General features: G+C 28.7%; 1 protein-coding gene across 4 annotated transcripts; it reads left to right on the top strand.

The window, feature by feature from the left end:
• The first annotated feature begins 8,426 nt into the window (after positions 1-8,426).
• On the top strand, positions 8,427-13,764 carry LOC145202597 (putative fibroblast growth factor 1). 4 transcript variants are annotated; one of them, XM_090082600.1, is made up of 4 exons: positions 8,427-9,081; positions 12,103-12,373; positions 12,579-12,682; positions 12,880-13,757. In XM_090082600.1, exons 1-4 carry the CDS (start codon positions 9,079-9,081, stop codon positions 13,099-13,101), a joined length of 600 nt encoding a protein of 199 aa, XP_089938726.1. In that variant the 5' UTR covers positions 8,427-9,078; the 3' UTR covers positions 13,102-13,757. The 4 variants fall into 4 exon arrangements, with proteins under 4 accessions (XP_089938726.1, XP_089938725.1, XP_089938724.1 ...); XM_090082599.1 differs by lacking the exon at positions 8,427-9,081 and adding an exon at positions 9,091-11,068 and having other exon boundaries at positions 12,880-13,758; XM_090082598.1 differs by lacking the exon at positions 8,427-9,081 and adding an exon at positions 11,120-11,957 and having other exon boundaries at positions 12,579-12,661; positions 12,880-13,764.
• The last annotated feature ends 4,400 nt before the right edge of the window (positions 13,765-18,164 follow it).

Here is an 18,164-nt window from a genome sequence, read left to right as displayed (position 1 = left end):
CATTCGATTTATTTGTTTGATTTATTATTTGTTAAAAATCGAAAAACCCAATGCCGATGTTTACTAAAAACCACTTGCTGACATTTAATTTCGAAATTAAAAGTTGAGACGTGAATAATTTGCACCTGATTACCTTTTAAAAAATGCCAAGAACTAAGATTTGGGATATCTTCAGCGAAGCGATAGACATCGATTGGTGGGAAAAATAGAGATGTATGTTAAGTGCAACTTTTGCCAACATATCAATTTGTGAAACAAGCCAATGGTGGAAATAGATTAGTAATGCATAGGTCTTATACTAAGCCATGTCTAGATCTTTTTTGATCTTGAAAAGAGGATTGCTGACAATAAAATAAGGACTAACAAAAACCTTTACACAACGTAAGATGATGATCTCCGCAATCACAATCAGCCATGATTATGATTGCCAACCAAATTTAAATGAAAAGTAAGCCACATAAGTTGGCTATTTCACTTCCTTAACCGTTCTCAAAACTCATCAAGTTAAAAACTTCAGATCATCGATATCCACGTTTTGGCTTTTAGGCTTTGGGTTTAATAGCAAGAGGTATATCATAAACTACATAAAAAATTTCGAGTGACACTGCTGATTTTATTACAAATAACCTTTAAGTTTAGTTAATTTTAAATATACTTTAAAAGGTTGAGAAAGTAGACATCACTACGGACCAAACTCCAGATATATATCGTAGTTTATCCTATCTTCTTTGGTACCACTTCTAAATTACCTGGATATCCTGGCAAAACCTTTCTCAATTCTCCTCATAAACAGCACCAAGATTTAGGCAGAATTTAAGATGAGGATCTAAATATTGCAGTTTAGTTAACATTTTACAATAGGATGAAGTAAAAAAGAAAGCATAAAAAATATAGAAAAGTATACGAAGTTGGCTACTTCTAAAAATTAACGCGCCTGGACCGTCATCTTCATCTACTATAAAGAGCCTAAAGATTATTTAAAAGCCTTAGACTCCTGATGATATAATAGAGCGTTCTTATATGCATACTAATCATTATTCTTTACTTAAATTATGATTTATTTTTGTTATTATGATTTATTTTTGTTAATCAATTTAAAGTTATGAATAAAGAGGATAATAAAGCATTGAAATTAGTTTAAGATTGTTTCAGCACTAGATTTATTTAAAAAAATTGTTATTTAAAATAAAATTCATTTTTACTATCCATGAAAAATTTCATGCTTGTTTTGACATTCTTCTGTTTCAAATAAAGTCATCCTTTTGCTCTTCTCCACATACTGCAATCAATGCTTCTGAAATAGTTTTGTTGCACCCTTTAACAACTTGAGTATGAAAAGGAAAATCTTACACAATTTATGATTAAGAATAAGATTTCTGTTTTTTTGAAAGATCGTAAACTTGATCAAATGAAATTTTGTAACATTGGTGGATCATATCTATTGATGTCTTACCATGGTTGATAAAGGTATCAGCCTCAAAACTTTACATCAGTATTCAAAATTCTCTCTTTTTTTAACTATTATTTTTAATCCTTTCTACTATAATTCTACAATAATCCTATTCACATATTAATTTATCATCTTTTGAGATTACAAGAAGTAAATTTTCCAAATGATATAATTATCTACTTCTTTGAACTACTGGATCAATTATTGTTTTTAATTCAGGTATCAAAAATATTAAAAGTTTAGTAATCTTCAAAAAATGCTTTGCATCTTTCTACAGGATGATTAAACATTAATATTAAATAGGTGTATAAACTTTCATTACATATATTACAAAATTCTCACTTGGATTGTGTATGGTAACATATACTATCAGAGTTCTACTAGTACCTCAACTATCTTGAACGAGCAAAAGGACCTGGTTTTAAGATTATTAGAACATTCTCCTTTACAACTTATATCAAACAGATAGTTTTGATCACTGCAAAGATCAATCCCATTTAAATTTGGGAGACTGGATCGATTTTATAATCTTATTGAGCTGAATTTTATAACTGGAAGCTTTTTGCAATTTATTTGCATGTAGAAGACAAACTGGCTATTACAACGGTCTACTTAGATTTAACTTCATCAAATGAATAATACCTCCAGAAAACTATAACTATAAAATACTTGTGTAAAAGTTTGTTGCATCACAACCAACCGAGAATTCTTATTTCATCAGTTTTCATACTTTTATAATTAACAAATTTAACTAGACCCAATTCAATATCAAACTATAAACCTGAAACTGATTTAGGGATTAGATTTTAAAACTTTCTAAATTATTTTATGTTCTCAAAGAATTTACTCCTTTCAGTGACAAAAAAAAACTGTTCCCTTTATGTATTTATCTTACATCTTGAAATACAGCACTAACCACTGAGGTAGTAACACAATCTGATATTCCAAAACTTTTGTCAATTTCAATCTCATCTGAGAGCTGATAGATCCTTTGCTTTGCTTGTGATTGACATATCAATATCTGGAATAAGTACAATCTGAATTTAAATATTTGTCTACTTTAGTCACTAGGCAGGAATCTTCTTTTTGGCATGCTACTCCTCACTTTACAATTTTAAATCATTTATTTATTTCTCTTTGACTTAATTGTTTTGTTAAAACCTTTCTACTAACTTTTTCAATAACAGGAACTCATTTCTTTCTCACAAAATCATATACCCTTAAAACATTTTTTTTCAGATTGGTCAAATAACAATTAACGTGCTTTATTTGCAAACGATTTGTAAATGAATATAAAGTTTCAAAAGATTTCAACATCTCTTATGGTATAATCGTATTTTCTATCACATTTTTTATGGTTAAAAATTGGTATTGAGGACATATTCCATAAATTTTCACATCCCTTGGCACTTGACATTTCCAACACATTCTTTTCATTTGCTTTTAATTTGTAACACACTAAGGAACAAACTTACATCACATGTTATATGTTGGCAAAACATTTAAAGGCAATTCAGAAAGGCTAATAATCGAAGATTGGTTTATTTCTTGTTTTTGATTTAACAAATCTTTTCTCATGCATTTTGTAACAGTTTGTTTATATTCAACACGCATAGTTAACACATTTGCGCGGCTTCTTTTTAAAACAGAAATAAGGTTCATTCCGTGCCAATGCTATATAATCATGGCGATACTTATTACAGGCCTTCCCGTCGCGAATCCGTATTTTTAACTGGGGGCGGACAATGTTACGGAAAATATAAAAAAATGGCTGAAAAAATAAGCGAGCTACATTATTTTCAGTTAATTTATTAAATTTAAAAGGAACTGTTCCAATGCACAAAATGTCTAATGCAGTGTTTATTAAATATCATAAAATTTTAATAAATAAAAAAAAAATAATGAAAAACAATATTTTTCAGAATCATGAATGAATTTTATTTAAAAACGAAATCACAAAAGAAAAATAAACAACCTTTTAAATAATGCGAAAAAAAAGCCATTAAAATAATCATCAAATATTAGAAATTGTTATAAAAAATGTACATAAGAATATTTTTTAATGCTTTACAGATAATTTTAAAACCTTTAATGCAGGTTCCTTAGAGGACTTAGGTGAAATAAACAAATAATAATTTTTAAGAAATATGTTTGACAATATAACACCATGTTTCTTTAGCATTTTCAAGTTATAAATATCTGATATCATCATAAATATATTGCACAACGACTTTCTGCATGTCTTTTTTTTCTCAACTTCAAAAATAATGTAACAAAAAAAAACCCACTGAACATAGCAATCCAGAGGTACCCTCAATCCACCTCTGTCCATGGTTTTTGTGTAGTCTCCATACAACTGAAAATAAAATGCAGTGTCAGTCAACAATTCATTTTCACTGACATCATCTTTTCTTGTAACATAGCCTGCAATATAAAACAGAGCCATTTTTGTACTCAGTGGCAAAAATGCTTCTAGTTCAGGTAATTGATTAATTATATCATAAGATTCTTCACTTCTAAAATAGCCACATTTTTGACAAATGCTCAATATCAGTAGTGTAATCTGAAACATCAACTTTTAATTCCAATAACAGTTTAGCTTTTTCAATGTTTAATTTTTCAACAACAATTTAAACAGTTATAAAATATGTTCCGTCTGAACCTTGTCTAAACTTACTGAATGCTTTTTCATTAAAATCTGTTGAGAACTCTCCTAACATAACATAAATGAAATTGTTTTTTAACAAATGTTTACACATCTCTACTAACCCATAACAAGTATGCCAAATTGAAGAACTTGTATCTCTAGTTAGGGATTTTATTCTACGCCCTTGTTTACCACTCATATCTCCAAAATCAAGTAAATATTACAAATTTATGTCTACTTCTTCCGAAATAACTCTTGAATAAGTTTTGAAAGCAGCTATAGTTTCATCACAAAACACTTTTAAACAGTGTGATACATTTTGTCTTTTAATGGGTTTTGAATGTATAGCTACAAAATTTAGTCTAGATAATTTAATTAGCTGATCTTTTTCAAAATCAAATAAACATTTAAGGTCACTCCATTTAGCAGTCATATTTTGATTTTTTTCAAAATGCAATTCCTTTTTTTTTCTGCTATCCAGTTATTTCTGATGGATTGATTTCTGAACATAGCATACTTGCTAAAACAAAAAAGCATCCAAAAAAGATCATCCACCTTTTGAACATTTAACCATGATACTCAAAACAGTATTTGCTAACAACTTAGGATTATTTTCAGCTTTTCCAAATAGAGAACCACCATGGTAGAGAAGAAGAGACTTTACATAAACCTCATCTACCAATATTATACAATTCCTCTGATTCTCTTCTATATTTGAAAATACAGTGCTGATAAAATTAATATCTGAAACATTCTTCGTCCTAGATGTAATTTTTGTCAGTGTTTTTACACTTGGAAGTTTAAAATCTTTTCTTAACTGATTGTGTAGACTTGGAGATGTTGAAAAATAAGAATACAACCTGATGATTGTTTCTATATTATAAATTTTTTTACCTACTTCTGATGCATTCATAGATGCAATATGATCTTGTAATATCAATCTTTGATGATCAACTTCAATGTTGTTCAGATAGAGAATTGTTTCTTCCACTTTTGACCAACAATTAAGAGTGGTAATATGGTCTTTAGATAATGAAGAAATAAAGCAATCAACACCAGCATGAAAACTTTCAAATTTAAAATTGCTAGAGATATGAACAGCAAACATAGGTATACAGTTAACATAAAAGGAATTTGATTGGATGTGCAAAACTTCATTTAGAACAAAGATTGTTACAGGAAAAACAAATTTATGATTTTTAATATCTTCACATAAAGAAATGAACGTAAAAAAATCACTTTTTAAATATTGTGACAACTCATCACACTTTTCATTTCTGATAGAAGACATCACTTTAGTAGTGGACCTTGGTTTTAAAGGTTGAGTTAGTATAACACTTGATGGAATAATAGGAAAAATTGAAGGAGTTTCGATTGGTCTATCTTTCCCATTGACACGAGCTTTTAAGAAAATTTTCTGGAAAATATCTTTAACAGACAACAGTATCTGGCTTATTTGGAAAATTACTTCTTGGAATTGAATTTATCCAACGATTTCGTTCTTCTTCGTTCGAGGGAAGCCTATAAACTCGTACTTTATTTTTAGTGTCATAGTTTCCTCTACATCTAGGAATACAGCACTCTTTAACCATTTTGTGACTATTAACTGCTCTCAAATCGAAATTTTAAAACTAAACTTTCCGTAACATTGTCCGCCCCCAGTCAAAAATACGGATTCGCGACGGGAAGGCCTGTAATAAGTATCGCCTTGTATATAATATATCATTGTTCCGTGCTCATATAAGTGCTGACTCAGCCTTTATATAAGCATGAAATGATATAGATAGCTATATCTTATTTTTATGTAGTAAAATGTCATTCTGAAGTCGTTCTGAGGTTAATAATAAATTTATACACTAATTCTGTTTTTTTCAACCTGGGATGGGCTTAAGGCCAGGGTAGCGTCGATTGGTTATTTTTCAGGGTAGCGTCGATTGGTTATTTTTTGGCACCGATACAATAAAAAATGGATTGTTATTTTGTGAATGCTTTATAGGCATCACAATTCATAAAGTTTTGCATAAACTTTTTATCTCTCATATTTATCTAGAAGAAAAAAAGAAATTTTTTGAATTCAATTCTGAAACTTGCAAGCTCTATAAAAAGCTGATCAAGTCAAACTTTGGAGCTCAATTAAACACATTGGATTGATAAACATACCCACATTATTGCGGTGCATTATTGAATGGGTTTTTAAAATAAATTAATGAGAATATCAAATTATCGCCATAATCTCCAACGAGCTCATCTATAAATCTGAAGCTCAGCAGACATTATGGAAAACTCATTTTTATGGACGAAGTTTGGATGAAGAAGATAATGCTCTACATAATAAATCTCTACTGCATCACTGGTCATCTAGTTCATCACTGGTAAAAAAAAATTTTATTCAAAAGATTTTTTAACATAACAACAGAAACATCAAAGTTCAGTTGTAGAAATTTGCATCAGAAGATTTGATGCTAGTGATTTGGATCATGACATTATGTTGCTAGTATAAAACCCACAGTGGTCCTCTCAAAAGTGTCAGAACCTTGTAAATATTTTATATTTTTGTTGAAATTTTAAGATTAGAAGTTTAATGCTTATCTAAATGTACTAAATTCTTGTTTTATTGATAAACAAATAAGGAAATAATTTTATAAAGTTTATAAGAAACCAAACAGCAATTCGTTGTTTTATGTTATAACTAATAAAGTACTAATTATAACAGTTTTATGGTGTTTTTCTTGTAAGAGACTAAATACAAAAAATTCTCTTTCTAATTTGCGTCAAATGATTTACCAAACATATACCATTTGAATGATAGAAATTCCTGAAATAAATTAATCTTGGTATTTTGAAAACGTTGTTGGTATTTCCTGTTATTGTATCGTAATATTCTCGTTAACCACATTTTTTCTCAGTATCGAATTGAAATGATGAGATGGGACACACTTACTGTGCTTGAATTTAGTTATTGCATTGAAAAATTGAATTGTAGTGCGATTGAACATTTTGATATGTAAATTTTAAATTTTCAGATTTTACTGAAAATTTAAAATTTACATATCAAAGTTCAGCAATAAATTTCTACTGCATTATTTTTTTCCTTTTCTTTTAAGAATGTAGCAAAAGAATAAAAGAACTAATTATGAAATATGAATATATAAATAACAAATAATAAAAGTATTAAACTGTTTAAAAAGAAAACATTGAATTAAACTTCTCGCTACGGAATCCAAAACTTGTTTTGATCTGGTAAAAGTTAGAGCCAAAAAAAATTTTTTAAGAGGAGTGGGGCTTGAAAAGCTACGTCTCCTGGTGGCTTTATACAGTCTTGGGCTCCAGAGTAAATTGGCCAAGGTCTGGCTCTGCTGCCAGTGACGTTGCAAATGCAAGACAAAATAATGTCTCTTTACGCAAAAAGACGTCGTCGGTCATTCAAACAAGATTTGTTTTAAAAAGAAAATATTATTGGCTCATGAAGTAAACAAAAGATGAGGTCAGTAACTTTGAAACCGACTATTACAAAATGTTTGAAGAAATATTGGACAGACAACGATTTTGAATTATTATTTTGTTGTGTTATAAAATAAAACTTAATAAGTGAGGGTTAAAGCGCTTATAAAGATTTTAAAAGTAAAATATTTGGTGACGGAAATAATTTCGAGTTTGTATTGAGAACTAAATGCAGTTACCAAACTTTTTTGATTGGTTTCAGTAATTTTGAGTAAGCTTATTTACGTGATCAGAAGTTGTGCTGACAAAAAAAAAAGAATTGCGTTGCAGTTTAACAACCTTGTAGGTTACTTTTTTATATTCTTTAAGCTGATTTTTCGTAATTAGCAAATTGTTTAACAAAGCGAATTGTTTAACGCTTTTTTGACAAGTTTTTTTTTTTAATGTACTTACAAACAAAAAATGTAATGTGCAATAAATTTTAAATGTATTGTGTAATATTGTTTATTAATAATTTTTCGTATTTTTTAAAATTAAGTATTAAAAATGGGTTTTAACAAAAATGATTAAATATCACTGCATTTTAAACAAGACAAAATAATGCAGCGAATACCTAAAGTAAAAAAAAAAAAAAAAAAAAAAAAAAAAAAAAAAAATTTTCTCTTCTCTACAAAACTATTTCACTGCAGTTTAACTCTATCTTCGGGAAATTTTAAAAAAGTCGTCACCTTTTTTAAAATCCTTTTTCATTAGTTAATTTCGCTACGGGCAAAAACGAAATTTTTAGACTTTTTTTTTTTAAATAAACGAAATAAACTAAAAAAACGAAATTTTTAGTTTTTTTTTTAAATAAATTTGCTTATAAAGTTATTTTCAAAATGAATTATTTTAACATTTTCCAATAAAAATAATGTCAATAAAATACTCTTCATTTAAGGTATTAATGGTAGACATAATTGGTATAGCTTTACTTATTAGGGCTATATCGGGATTACTTATACTTAAATAAGTGGTATTATCATATTTATAACTAAAATTCATATCGCCAATTATTACTTTTGTATCTCTTAAAACAATGAACTATTAAAATTATTTGCAAAATTAAGCATTTCACATTCAGAGGATTTACAAACAACACAAAACTGTTTTTGGTTGATATGCGTTGGTGGAGTTTACATCATCGTGAAAAACCAACTTAGATATTTGTACTCAACTTACATGAAAATTTAAATAGGTTTAAGTTCATTCAAACATAACATGTTTGAATGAACTTAAACCTACCAACCGAAAAAAAGTGACAAACAAGAAAAGTTGGACACACACATGTGCAATCGGATTAAAAACAAATCAGTCACACCATCAAAGTTTAATACAGTTTTCACAACAGCGATCAGAAAATCAGTTGTAACTACACAGAAAAATTGTGCTCTTTTTACACTGATAAAGGGTATACATAAAAAGATCGGTTGAGAAAATCTAACAGAACTTTATGAAAAGAATTTAAGAAGAACAATTTGGGAAGATTTTTAAAGAGAATTTTATGGTAAGATTTTAGGAGAAAATCTAAAAGAGAATTTTTTTAGAGGAAGATTTTATGGAAAAGTTGGTAAGAGAATTTTGGGAGATTTTTAAAAAGAAGGTTTTGGGAAAAAGAGAAAGATAAGATTTTAACGTGAGAATAATTCTAATATAGAAAGTCACTTCGGCCACTTTGAGTCCAAAGGTAGTAAGATTTTTGTTTGACTTCAGGTTGCATACTTTTATTTGTGTTAATATATTATTATATACATCTGTAAATATTTTAAAAATATACTTGTGATAAATATTTGAGACAATTTATTAAGTGGATCCAGAAAAATCATCTGTATCATTATCATTTCATTTATATTTCGATTGAGAAATTATTTTATTGCTGTTGATTAAGATTTTGTTTTTAAGCCTTACGTAGTTAAAGTGTAAGAAGTCTTGGAGTTTATCGATACACAAACCATACACGAACCACATACTCATACCCACACAACATTAAGGGGAACCCAACACTCAAACACCTTGACTTAACCAAGCATAACCAAAAACATTCCCCTAAACTATATCTTTTCCGATCTCGTGCTTGCAATCTCCGCTTTATTCATTCGTAAAAAAAGAAATCCCCAGCCCTGACAGTACCCTTTACAAAAATTGACAATTTTAGCTATAATTCAGTGTTTTAATGTTGGTGTCACAAAAAGCTTTACCTTTATACAGTTTTATTAACTTTGATGCAATTTTATTATCGCAAGCAAATTTAAAATGTTCTAAGAATAGAAGAATCCTGAACTCAGTTCAGAAAAAACAAAAAAGCCATGTTGAATAAAAAATAGCGAACAAACATTCAATAAAGTCCAATATTCGTCAAATATGTATGATAAAACGATAGATTAAACAGAATAATGGAAATTTTTGATAAAATCTTCTAAAACTAAAGTCGCAAAATGAAACACTCAACCTTTTTCAGACTGTGTCTGTAAAAAGTGACAGCAAACGTCATGACATTTCACAGACTGACATTTCTTGTATGTTGTACAATTTGCTAATGCTTATAGCAAAGCTACTGCTTTTTTAAAAATATGCTTTAGAAGTTTTGTTTTTATATTCTTTCACATGCACCGCATTCAAAAAATTATTGATAACTATTATTTAACTAGATATTTAACTAAATTTGCTCTTCTTCAATAACCTACCGATAAAAGTGTGCAAAGTTTTACGTCACTCGTCGGAGAACTTTGCACACTTTTACAATATATTATTTAACAAAAATGTAATTAACATTTTATTCAAAGAATGATTAATTCAAAAGGTCAATTGTATTTCATCAAAAACAATATAAAAAGGAATCTTTCTCTTTGAAACCCTATTTTTAGAATGCGCATTTTTTTAACGTCATAAGTGTAGCATCTGCTTTCGTCTCGACGATAACAAATTGGTTTAATGTTGGTCACAAGTTATAAACTTATTGAACCTAAGCTGATTAAGGAATCAAACTTCTCTACCTGCTTGCTGTAGCAGACAACTTAAGCTTCCTGAGAGGCGGGCTAATTAATTATTATATAATCCATTTAAATAACAGTTTCATATTTAAAATCATCCCAAATTAATGACAATTGATAATTTTTGTATTATCTTGTAATTCGAAAGTAATTTTCTTTTCAAGAAAAAATGATAGAACTTGTTTTTTTGATTTTGTTTACTTTTCGCGATAATTTAAGCTATGAAGAAATTCCTAGAAAATGACGTAGTATAAAAATTACGTATGCATGTTTCTTGCTGAGTGATGAACAAGCTGCTTAACAACGCGGAACACAACTCTACCTAATAGACGATCTATTTTAGCTTCGATAATTTATGATTATTTTTAGTTTTTTATTGTAAATTCGTTTTGTTACAGGGAAGGAGGTGGAATGTCTTGACCTATTTGTAATATAACTGAATCAGATCCTGTTTTGAATTGTCTAGAATGTTGCTTACCGGTGATTTTAGTTTTAAAGATGAGAGTAAGTTGTTATTTAAAAAAAAAAAAAAAAAAATTATTTGACTTTTTTCGTACCAAACAAAATTTTGGTTGACAAAAAAAAGAATTTAATTGAGGAAAAGAGGCGTTAACTGCAAATTAAACAAATATTTATTGCATCTTAACTTATTTCTACAGACTTATCAATTTTTTTTTTAATTAAGCTTTTGATTATCAGAAATGTATACATAAATATGAAAAAAATATCGATTAACAGAATTTATGAACAGTGATATAAATAAGATGGCGATAAGCGTGGAAATGCTTTGATAAAATTAATTTTATGTATCATTTCTTATCCTGGAGCAATAAGCGAGCAGTTTTCACCTTTCATCATCTTCCTATCATCAGCCTATAAGAACAAATTTGTTACTTTCCACTGTTGCGCGTTCTGTATGTAATAACTTAAAAACAACCTTGTGACGTTTAAATGTCTATCGAAAATCGTGGCATGCCATTCAATCTCTTCTGTAAGGATACAAAAGTGATTTAAGTGCAAAAAAAACCTAATCTTCATTTAATTTTATACTAGACAGATTTCCTAACGTTTCCTACCACCACGGCTTTTTATTAAAAATTTTAAGGAAGAGGCATCTCTGTATGTCATGGCATCAAGTTAATAAAATGTCAAAACGTATTTTCCGTATTACCATAAACACTTAGCAATACTTCTTTCTAAAAAACTTCCGTTTATAATTAAAATTCAAGTAATAATCTGTTAAGCTTCCGGCAAAAAAAAAATCATATTTCCCACCTAGCTAGTGTTCGTTATTCTAAAAACCTGCTAGTCGGAAGATACTAGAAACTTTGCTTATTTTAAAATCGTACGAAAAATGCATGTACATATCATCAAATGCATGTATATATCAATGGTAAGAAACCCAATTTTTTTTTTCCTGCTTCAAATGGTCGTTTTTTTCTTTATAACACCTTGATTTTGAAAGAAATACTAATTTAGCGATCAAGTTTGATATTTCCGCGGTTAGATTAATATAGAAAGATTTTCTCCAATACCAGGTTTTCGTTTGTTTTGGTACTGCAGAAGCCAATCCTTTGTTTACCGTTGAACAACTTGAAGAAGCTATAAATAAAGAGTGGATCACTGCTCAAGTATCTACCTGGCAACAAAAAAAGCAGACTAAACCTATTCTTGTTAATAAACGTTTTGCATACTCACTAAATCAATGGACAAATTGTCGCGTTATCTATGCTCGTTGTAAAAATGGCTTGGATCTTGCTATTGTAAATCGTAAAGTTGTCGGAATAAATTCTGCGTACAGTGTAAATGGTAATTATTATTTTGGTAGTTAATTCTGGAGTGTGAAAACAGTGTGTAATTGCGTGTTTTCTAAGTATGTTGTTTGATCGTAATTTTGTATATAATAGTTACTTTTATTTCATAATTATTTCAAAACACCCTAGCGAATAATGGCTGCCAATAATGATTTGTTGACTCTCTTATAATGATTTTAAAAATTTTTTATTTGAAAAAGGATTATTTGAGATTCAATCTTATGGTACAAGCGTTGTTATGCTGAAGCATGCGGAGACAAACAAATACCTGGCGATGAATAAAGTAGGAGAAATCATAGTAACGGTTAAGTTAAATAGTTTAGAGTATTTTTTCTCGAAGAGATTTTTCTTTTTTTTCTATCTACATCCAAGTAACTTGAGAAATGGAAACGAAATGGTGATTTTTTGATTTTCACTCACCCTCTTTCTTTTTAAAATGGTTATTTTCATTAAGTTATTATTATTTTATTTAATAATCGTTTAATGTCTTTGATACTGTAGGCAACAAAGTCTGATGAAACGCTATTCTATCACTACCTCGAGGAAAATGGTTATATAACATTTGCTTCTGTGAAGTATTATATTAATGAGTACTTTGACTTGTTCATCAGTCTACGAAAAAACGGAAAAATTCGCAAAGCGAATCGTACGGCAGCCGGACAGACTGCTTCTCAGTTTCTACTTATACCATCTAATACTAGTAGAAGCTGCGTTCGAACATAGACATTCTTAAATTAGTTCGTTGAATGTCTTGGATATAATATATTCCATTTTATGAAAATAACTGGAAAACTTAGATATCTTTAAGTAACACTTCGAATGATGTCATTAAAATTCAAAAGCCATAAAGTGTTCAAAAGGTCAATAACATTTAGCAAATATTGCTTTCTGTAATTTTTATAAATTAATAGGATATTTAAATGTTTATTTATTATATTATATCTATGTTCGTATAAAAGAATTTAGGTTAATTTATTATTTTAAAAAAATGCTTCTAATGAAATGCAGAAAGATACTTTTACAATTTAATTATTTATTTTTCTATTTTTTCTTCGGCTTTTCAAACATTTTTTTTGGGAGGGAGGAGGGCGAGGAGGTTGACAATATATTTTGATGTTGGTGTGGAAAAACAGTAAAAGGGATGTTGCTCTATTTAGATAATTGTATTTCTATAATTTTTATGGTTACAAGTTTTACATAACTAGTTTTTTTACACAGCACTTAGTGATTGATAAACCTAAATGCACAATAATGAAAAAAGTTTATAAGTTACAATTATGTTCAACATCTGTAATACAAATAGCAATATTTCCTCTGTTTTCAGACTTACGATTCTGTTTTCTTTTTTCTATTGATTGTTTGCAAGTTATTTGATTTAGGCTCACTAGACTCACAATCAATATCAAAACTGTCATAAATATTATTTAGTTTTCATAAATTTTATATACATATATATATATATATATATATATATATATATATATATATATATATATATATATATATATATATATATGTATATACATCTTCTGGCAGAATTTTTCCCTAAAGGTTTTGAAATCTTTAATTTAAAAAAAGTCTTTTAATGGCTTATTATGAAAGTTATCTCTGTAGTTCTTCAACTTATACTTTTGTCTTAGTTTTGTGAGCGATTCCACATTCCTCTCGTTGCACAATGGAGTATTCGTATTACAAAACTGCTCAAAAATATTTTTTGGAGTTCTTTTCAATTTGTTAGTTTTAAACACAGTTTTTTTCAAAATTGTTTATTTAAAAGAAAACAATTTTTAAAATAATTTTTTATGAACAAAAAGATTTATCAATTATTCGTTAGTTATTGTCAAATTTTCATACTCTTCGTTTTCCTCTGTGATTTTTTGTTCACTATCGCTTTCAGCTAGGGATAAACTTAGACGAGTATTTGAAATCATGATATTGACAGCCTCTATCGAAAAATGTTATTTTGTGCCGTTTTGATCTTCAACTACTTATGTATGGGTCTGAACTCAATAGCAGTCTATTTAATGCGTCTGTGTTGCCGAAAGTGTTTGTTTTGAGCTTCAGCTGCCTCCTCAGATGTCCAACAAGAAGGATTGCATGAGTGATTACTTTGGCACAATGTATTAAAACTTTATACATATTTTGAGATATGGGATACCAACCATACAGATTTTTAGCATTTTTTAGCATTTTCATGTGCAAACGCGTCAAATTAAACAGCATCAATCTAATTTCCACTTGAAATGACTTCCAGAATAACGTATAAAAATTCAAGTTAAGACAAATGATGAAGAAGATTCCGAGTGTAAAAAAAATCTTCTTGACGTATTGTCATCGTTGGTATTCTCAAACCCTGCTTTACTTGTATTTACTAAAAACCCTAATTCTTCGTTAAAGAATCTTTACATTTTCTTCTTTGCTTCTTTGATAATTTTTTTTTCTTCATCAAATTGAGCTTGTCATTTTTGTAAAGGTGTTTTACAAGATAAATGAAGAAGCGATTCGAAGAAGCGGATCCTTGCATAAAGAATCGAGAGTCCAAATGAAATAGCTTCTCTATTGATTTGCTCTTTTTTAATTATTGAAATTTTTTGATTTTTGGTCACAAATATAGCACCTAATAGTTTATGTAGTATCAGTTGCAGTGTTTTACATTTTACCATCAACAATTTAAAAAGCAAGCTATGCTTTATTTTTACAATTTCATTGGGTACCTTTAATTCCCTGAGATTCGTTATTTAGTTTTTCACGTGTTCTATCTCGTCCTTTTACGTGTTCTATCTCGTCCATTCCCGTGTTCTATCTCGTCCATTGTTATGTTTTTAGACTCACTAATCAAACGTAACCATATGGGCTGCAGAACCTTGGAGAAGAGGTGATTTTAGCATATAACATTTTACTGCTCACCATCAATGCTAACAATCGTTCTTAAAGAAAATAAAGAATTTTGAAAAATACTTGCATCACTGTCGGTATTATTTTGAAATTTTTGTTTGAATTTTTCATGTTGCGAACCATCACAGTCCCATTTTTATGTAAGCGTGGTAGTAATTTCTTCAATCACATTTGCAGCATCAGTATTTCCTGAAGTGTGCTGACTCACTCTAGCTGCATACGTCAACTTATCAACAGATACCTGCTTGCGCTGATCCTCTGTTTTTTAGCGCTTACTGCAATCACTAAGCTCTATAAATGATTTAGATTGTCATTCGGGTTTCTGTCGAAGTTTAATTGACTAGTAAGATAGTTTGATGTTTGATTTGAACCATTGTTCATGAATCTTTCGTGTTTATATCTTGCAACTTTAAAATTTTTGCAATGGTACTTTTTTGATCGTCTGGATATTTCATAACTGTTACGAGTTGTTTTTCCAAAAACGAAATTTTTTCATTAATTTTTTTACCTTTATAATCTTTCATCATTTCATATAACTCTCTCAGAGGGAACAACTTGATGACTTCAGACGAATCTACAAGATAAATAATTAAAAGAAGAAATACAAAGTTGGGTAGTAACGATGTCGTAAACGATCTGCAACTAAAAAATATTTATTTGCTTAAGATTTTGTAATTTAATAGTTTTATATAATATCTATTTGAAATTAATAATATTATATCATACTATCAAATTATAAAATCAACTAATTAATTTATTAATAAATTATAAAAAATTATTAACATGTATTTAAGATTTATTTACGTAGCTTGGTTAAGTTATGCACAAAGATTTTTGAAAATCATTTTTTTAAATTTTTTAGCCATTTTAAGACTTCACGAGATTCTATATCACTACGGACGTATAAGAGATTACCACGGACGAATAAGAGATAGAATGAGATTACCACGGAGAGGAATTTTATTTAGCTAAACTTTCCTAATATTTTAAGAAATAACGCTGATGATGATATAGAAATTGAGATGATTTACTAAACTAATTTTGCACATGTATAACTAGAGATAAAATAAATGATACAAACTATCAACTAGTTTTGTAGCTACCTAGAGCACAATGGTTTCATGTCCAGGGAACTACTCTATCTACTATACTGTTGTAGACTTCCAGTTTATGAATATTATAGAATTTTATATTTTTATGTTTAACAACAGAAATATATACAGTTAAGGATAAATAACATATACGTAAAATGAATGTAAATACTATAAAGAAAAAAATAATTTGTCACAGCTTTAAAGAATTTAGAAAAACCAATTTATGGCAAACCGCAAGAATAACTAAGTATTTAATTTTAACATAACATGATTTACCAGCTATATATAAACTAATTTTTATTTGAAAAAAACAAATGGGTTATTATGTGCCTTTTATGACAAATGAAATAATGTATGAAATATGAAAAACGAAAACATGAAATACCTGGCCGCATTTTGCGAGATAATTATAATTTTGAATAACTTTTTAAAAGGTTTGGTTTTATCAAATGAATTATAAAAAAAGCCAATTAGAAAATACACCTCCAAAAAATAATGCATATTGGAATATATATTATGGAGTAGTTGAGACAAAAAATGGCGACATATCGGAAATAACACTAAAAAAATATACAAAATTAAGGCTGATGAATGAAGGACCAACATATTGAATGAAACCTGATCCTGACAAATAATTTTATTTAAGCTTTTTAATATTTCGCTATACTTTTTTTCGTCATTTTAAAATTATCCTTTAAGGTCTATTTTATCATTGACAGGCTTTGTTTACACGAAAAAAGTTTAAAAAATTTACAAATGTTCGCCTTGAAAAAATCATCAAACCTGTTCGTGCCGACGACTAATTTCCTTTACCTTGGAATAATTTGTTTAGTAATTTGTCAACGCGTGACGTAGTTACTTCATCCTGAACAGTCTTATTAAACAAATGCTATAAAAGTTTTATTGTTGACGGGTGAAGAGTTAGAGTTTGTCGGAAACTCGTATGGCTCGCTGATTTCTGCGGCCTCTTTAATGAAAAACAATCAATTGCACGTCCATCTCTTATACGTCGAAGAATTTATCAACTAATTTTCTGATGCTGTGTGTGTTGAATGTGTCTTTTATTAAACCACGTGTCTATTGACACGTCATTTAACAAAAGGAGTAACAACAGCACTACTTTCGTAGTGCTGCTGTTGAACTTTTCACTCCCACTTCCATAACTTAACATTTGATGATGAATGTCTTCTATAGAAATATAGTTCTTTCTTCCATAGAAATGTTGTTCATGACTGTTATTCTCAAAAATAACAATCTACAACATAATATTCCTTCCTTATATACGTTTTAAAAAAGAAAATTCTAGAAATATTCTAATTGACTAATTAGTAAAAGACAAATGAAAATGAATATCTTGACATAGAAACACATTAACATAAACTGTTAACAGCTAAAATTTTCAGCAAGAACAAGCATTAAATTTGTAGAATATAAAGAACGCAAGTATAGAAATATAATACCCCATTCACGCCAAAAATAAAACTTGTTTTAATCGTGGTTATTAAAACTTGTGACGCATTTTTCCGTAAGCATGGGAATTTCGGCCTTCGAAATCGACGAAATTAAACGAAATTCGTGTTTCAATTTCGGATCGAAATTGAGAACGAAATTTCGATTTTTTGGATTGTTTAATTTCGCGAAAAAATTTCGTATAATTTCGGGTCATTGAAAGTAACGAAATTGACACGAAATTAAACATAAGTTTTAATTTCGTAATTTCGAAATTCGTGAATTTGTTATGTTTAAAAATTTCGTCTTTCGAAATTCAATATAAATTTCGATACGAAATTGAAACAC

This window comes from Hydra viridissima, unplaced genomic scaffold (genome assembly GCF_058129835.1).
Source record: "Hydra viridissima isolate aposymbiotic clone 2 unplaced genomic scaffold, HvirCarnegie_v1 scaffold_3, whole genome shotgun sequence".
Lineage (NCBI taxonomy): Eukaryota > Metazoa > Cnidaria > Hydrozoa > Anthoathecata > Hydridae > Hydra > Hydra viridissima.
The sequence above is the reverse complement of the archived record's forward strand: the minus strand, read 5'-3'. Positions and strand labels throughout refer to the sequence as shown.

What these genes read in the sequence shown, in the direction of transcription:
- LOC145202597 (XM_080075589.2), top strand. Translation starts at nt 11,919, where the DNA reads ATGCATGTACATATCATCAAATGCATGTATATATCAATG. An exon ending in AATGCATGTATATATCAATG is followed by an intron (nt 11,958 to 12,102) that starts GTAAGAAACCCA and finishes CTCCAATACCAG; the next exon opens with GTTTTCGTTTGTTTTGGTAC. An exon ending in TTCTGCGTACAGTGTAAATG is followed by an intron (nt 12,374 to 12,578) that starts GTAATTATTATT and finishes TATTTGAAAAAG; the next exon opens with GATTATTTGAGATTCAATCT.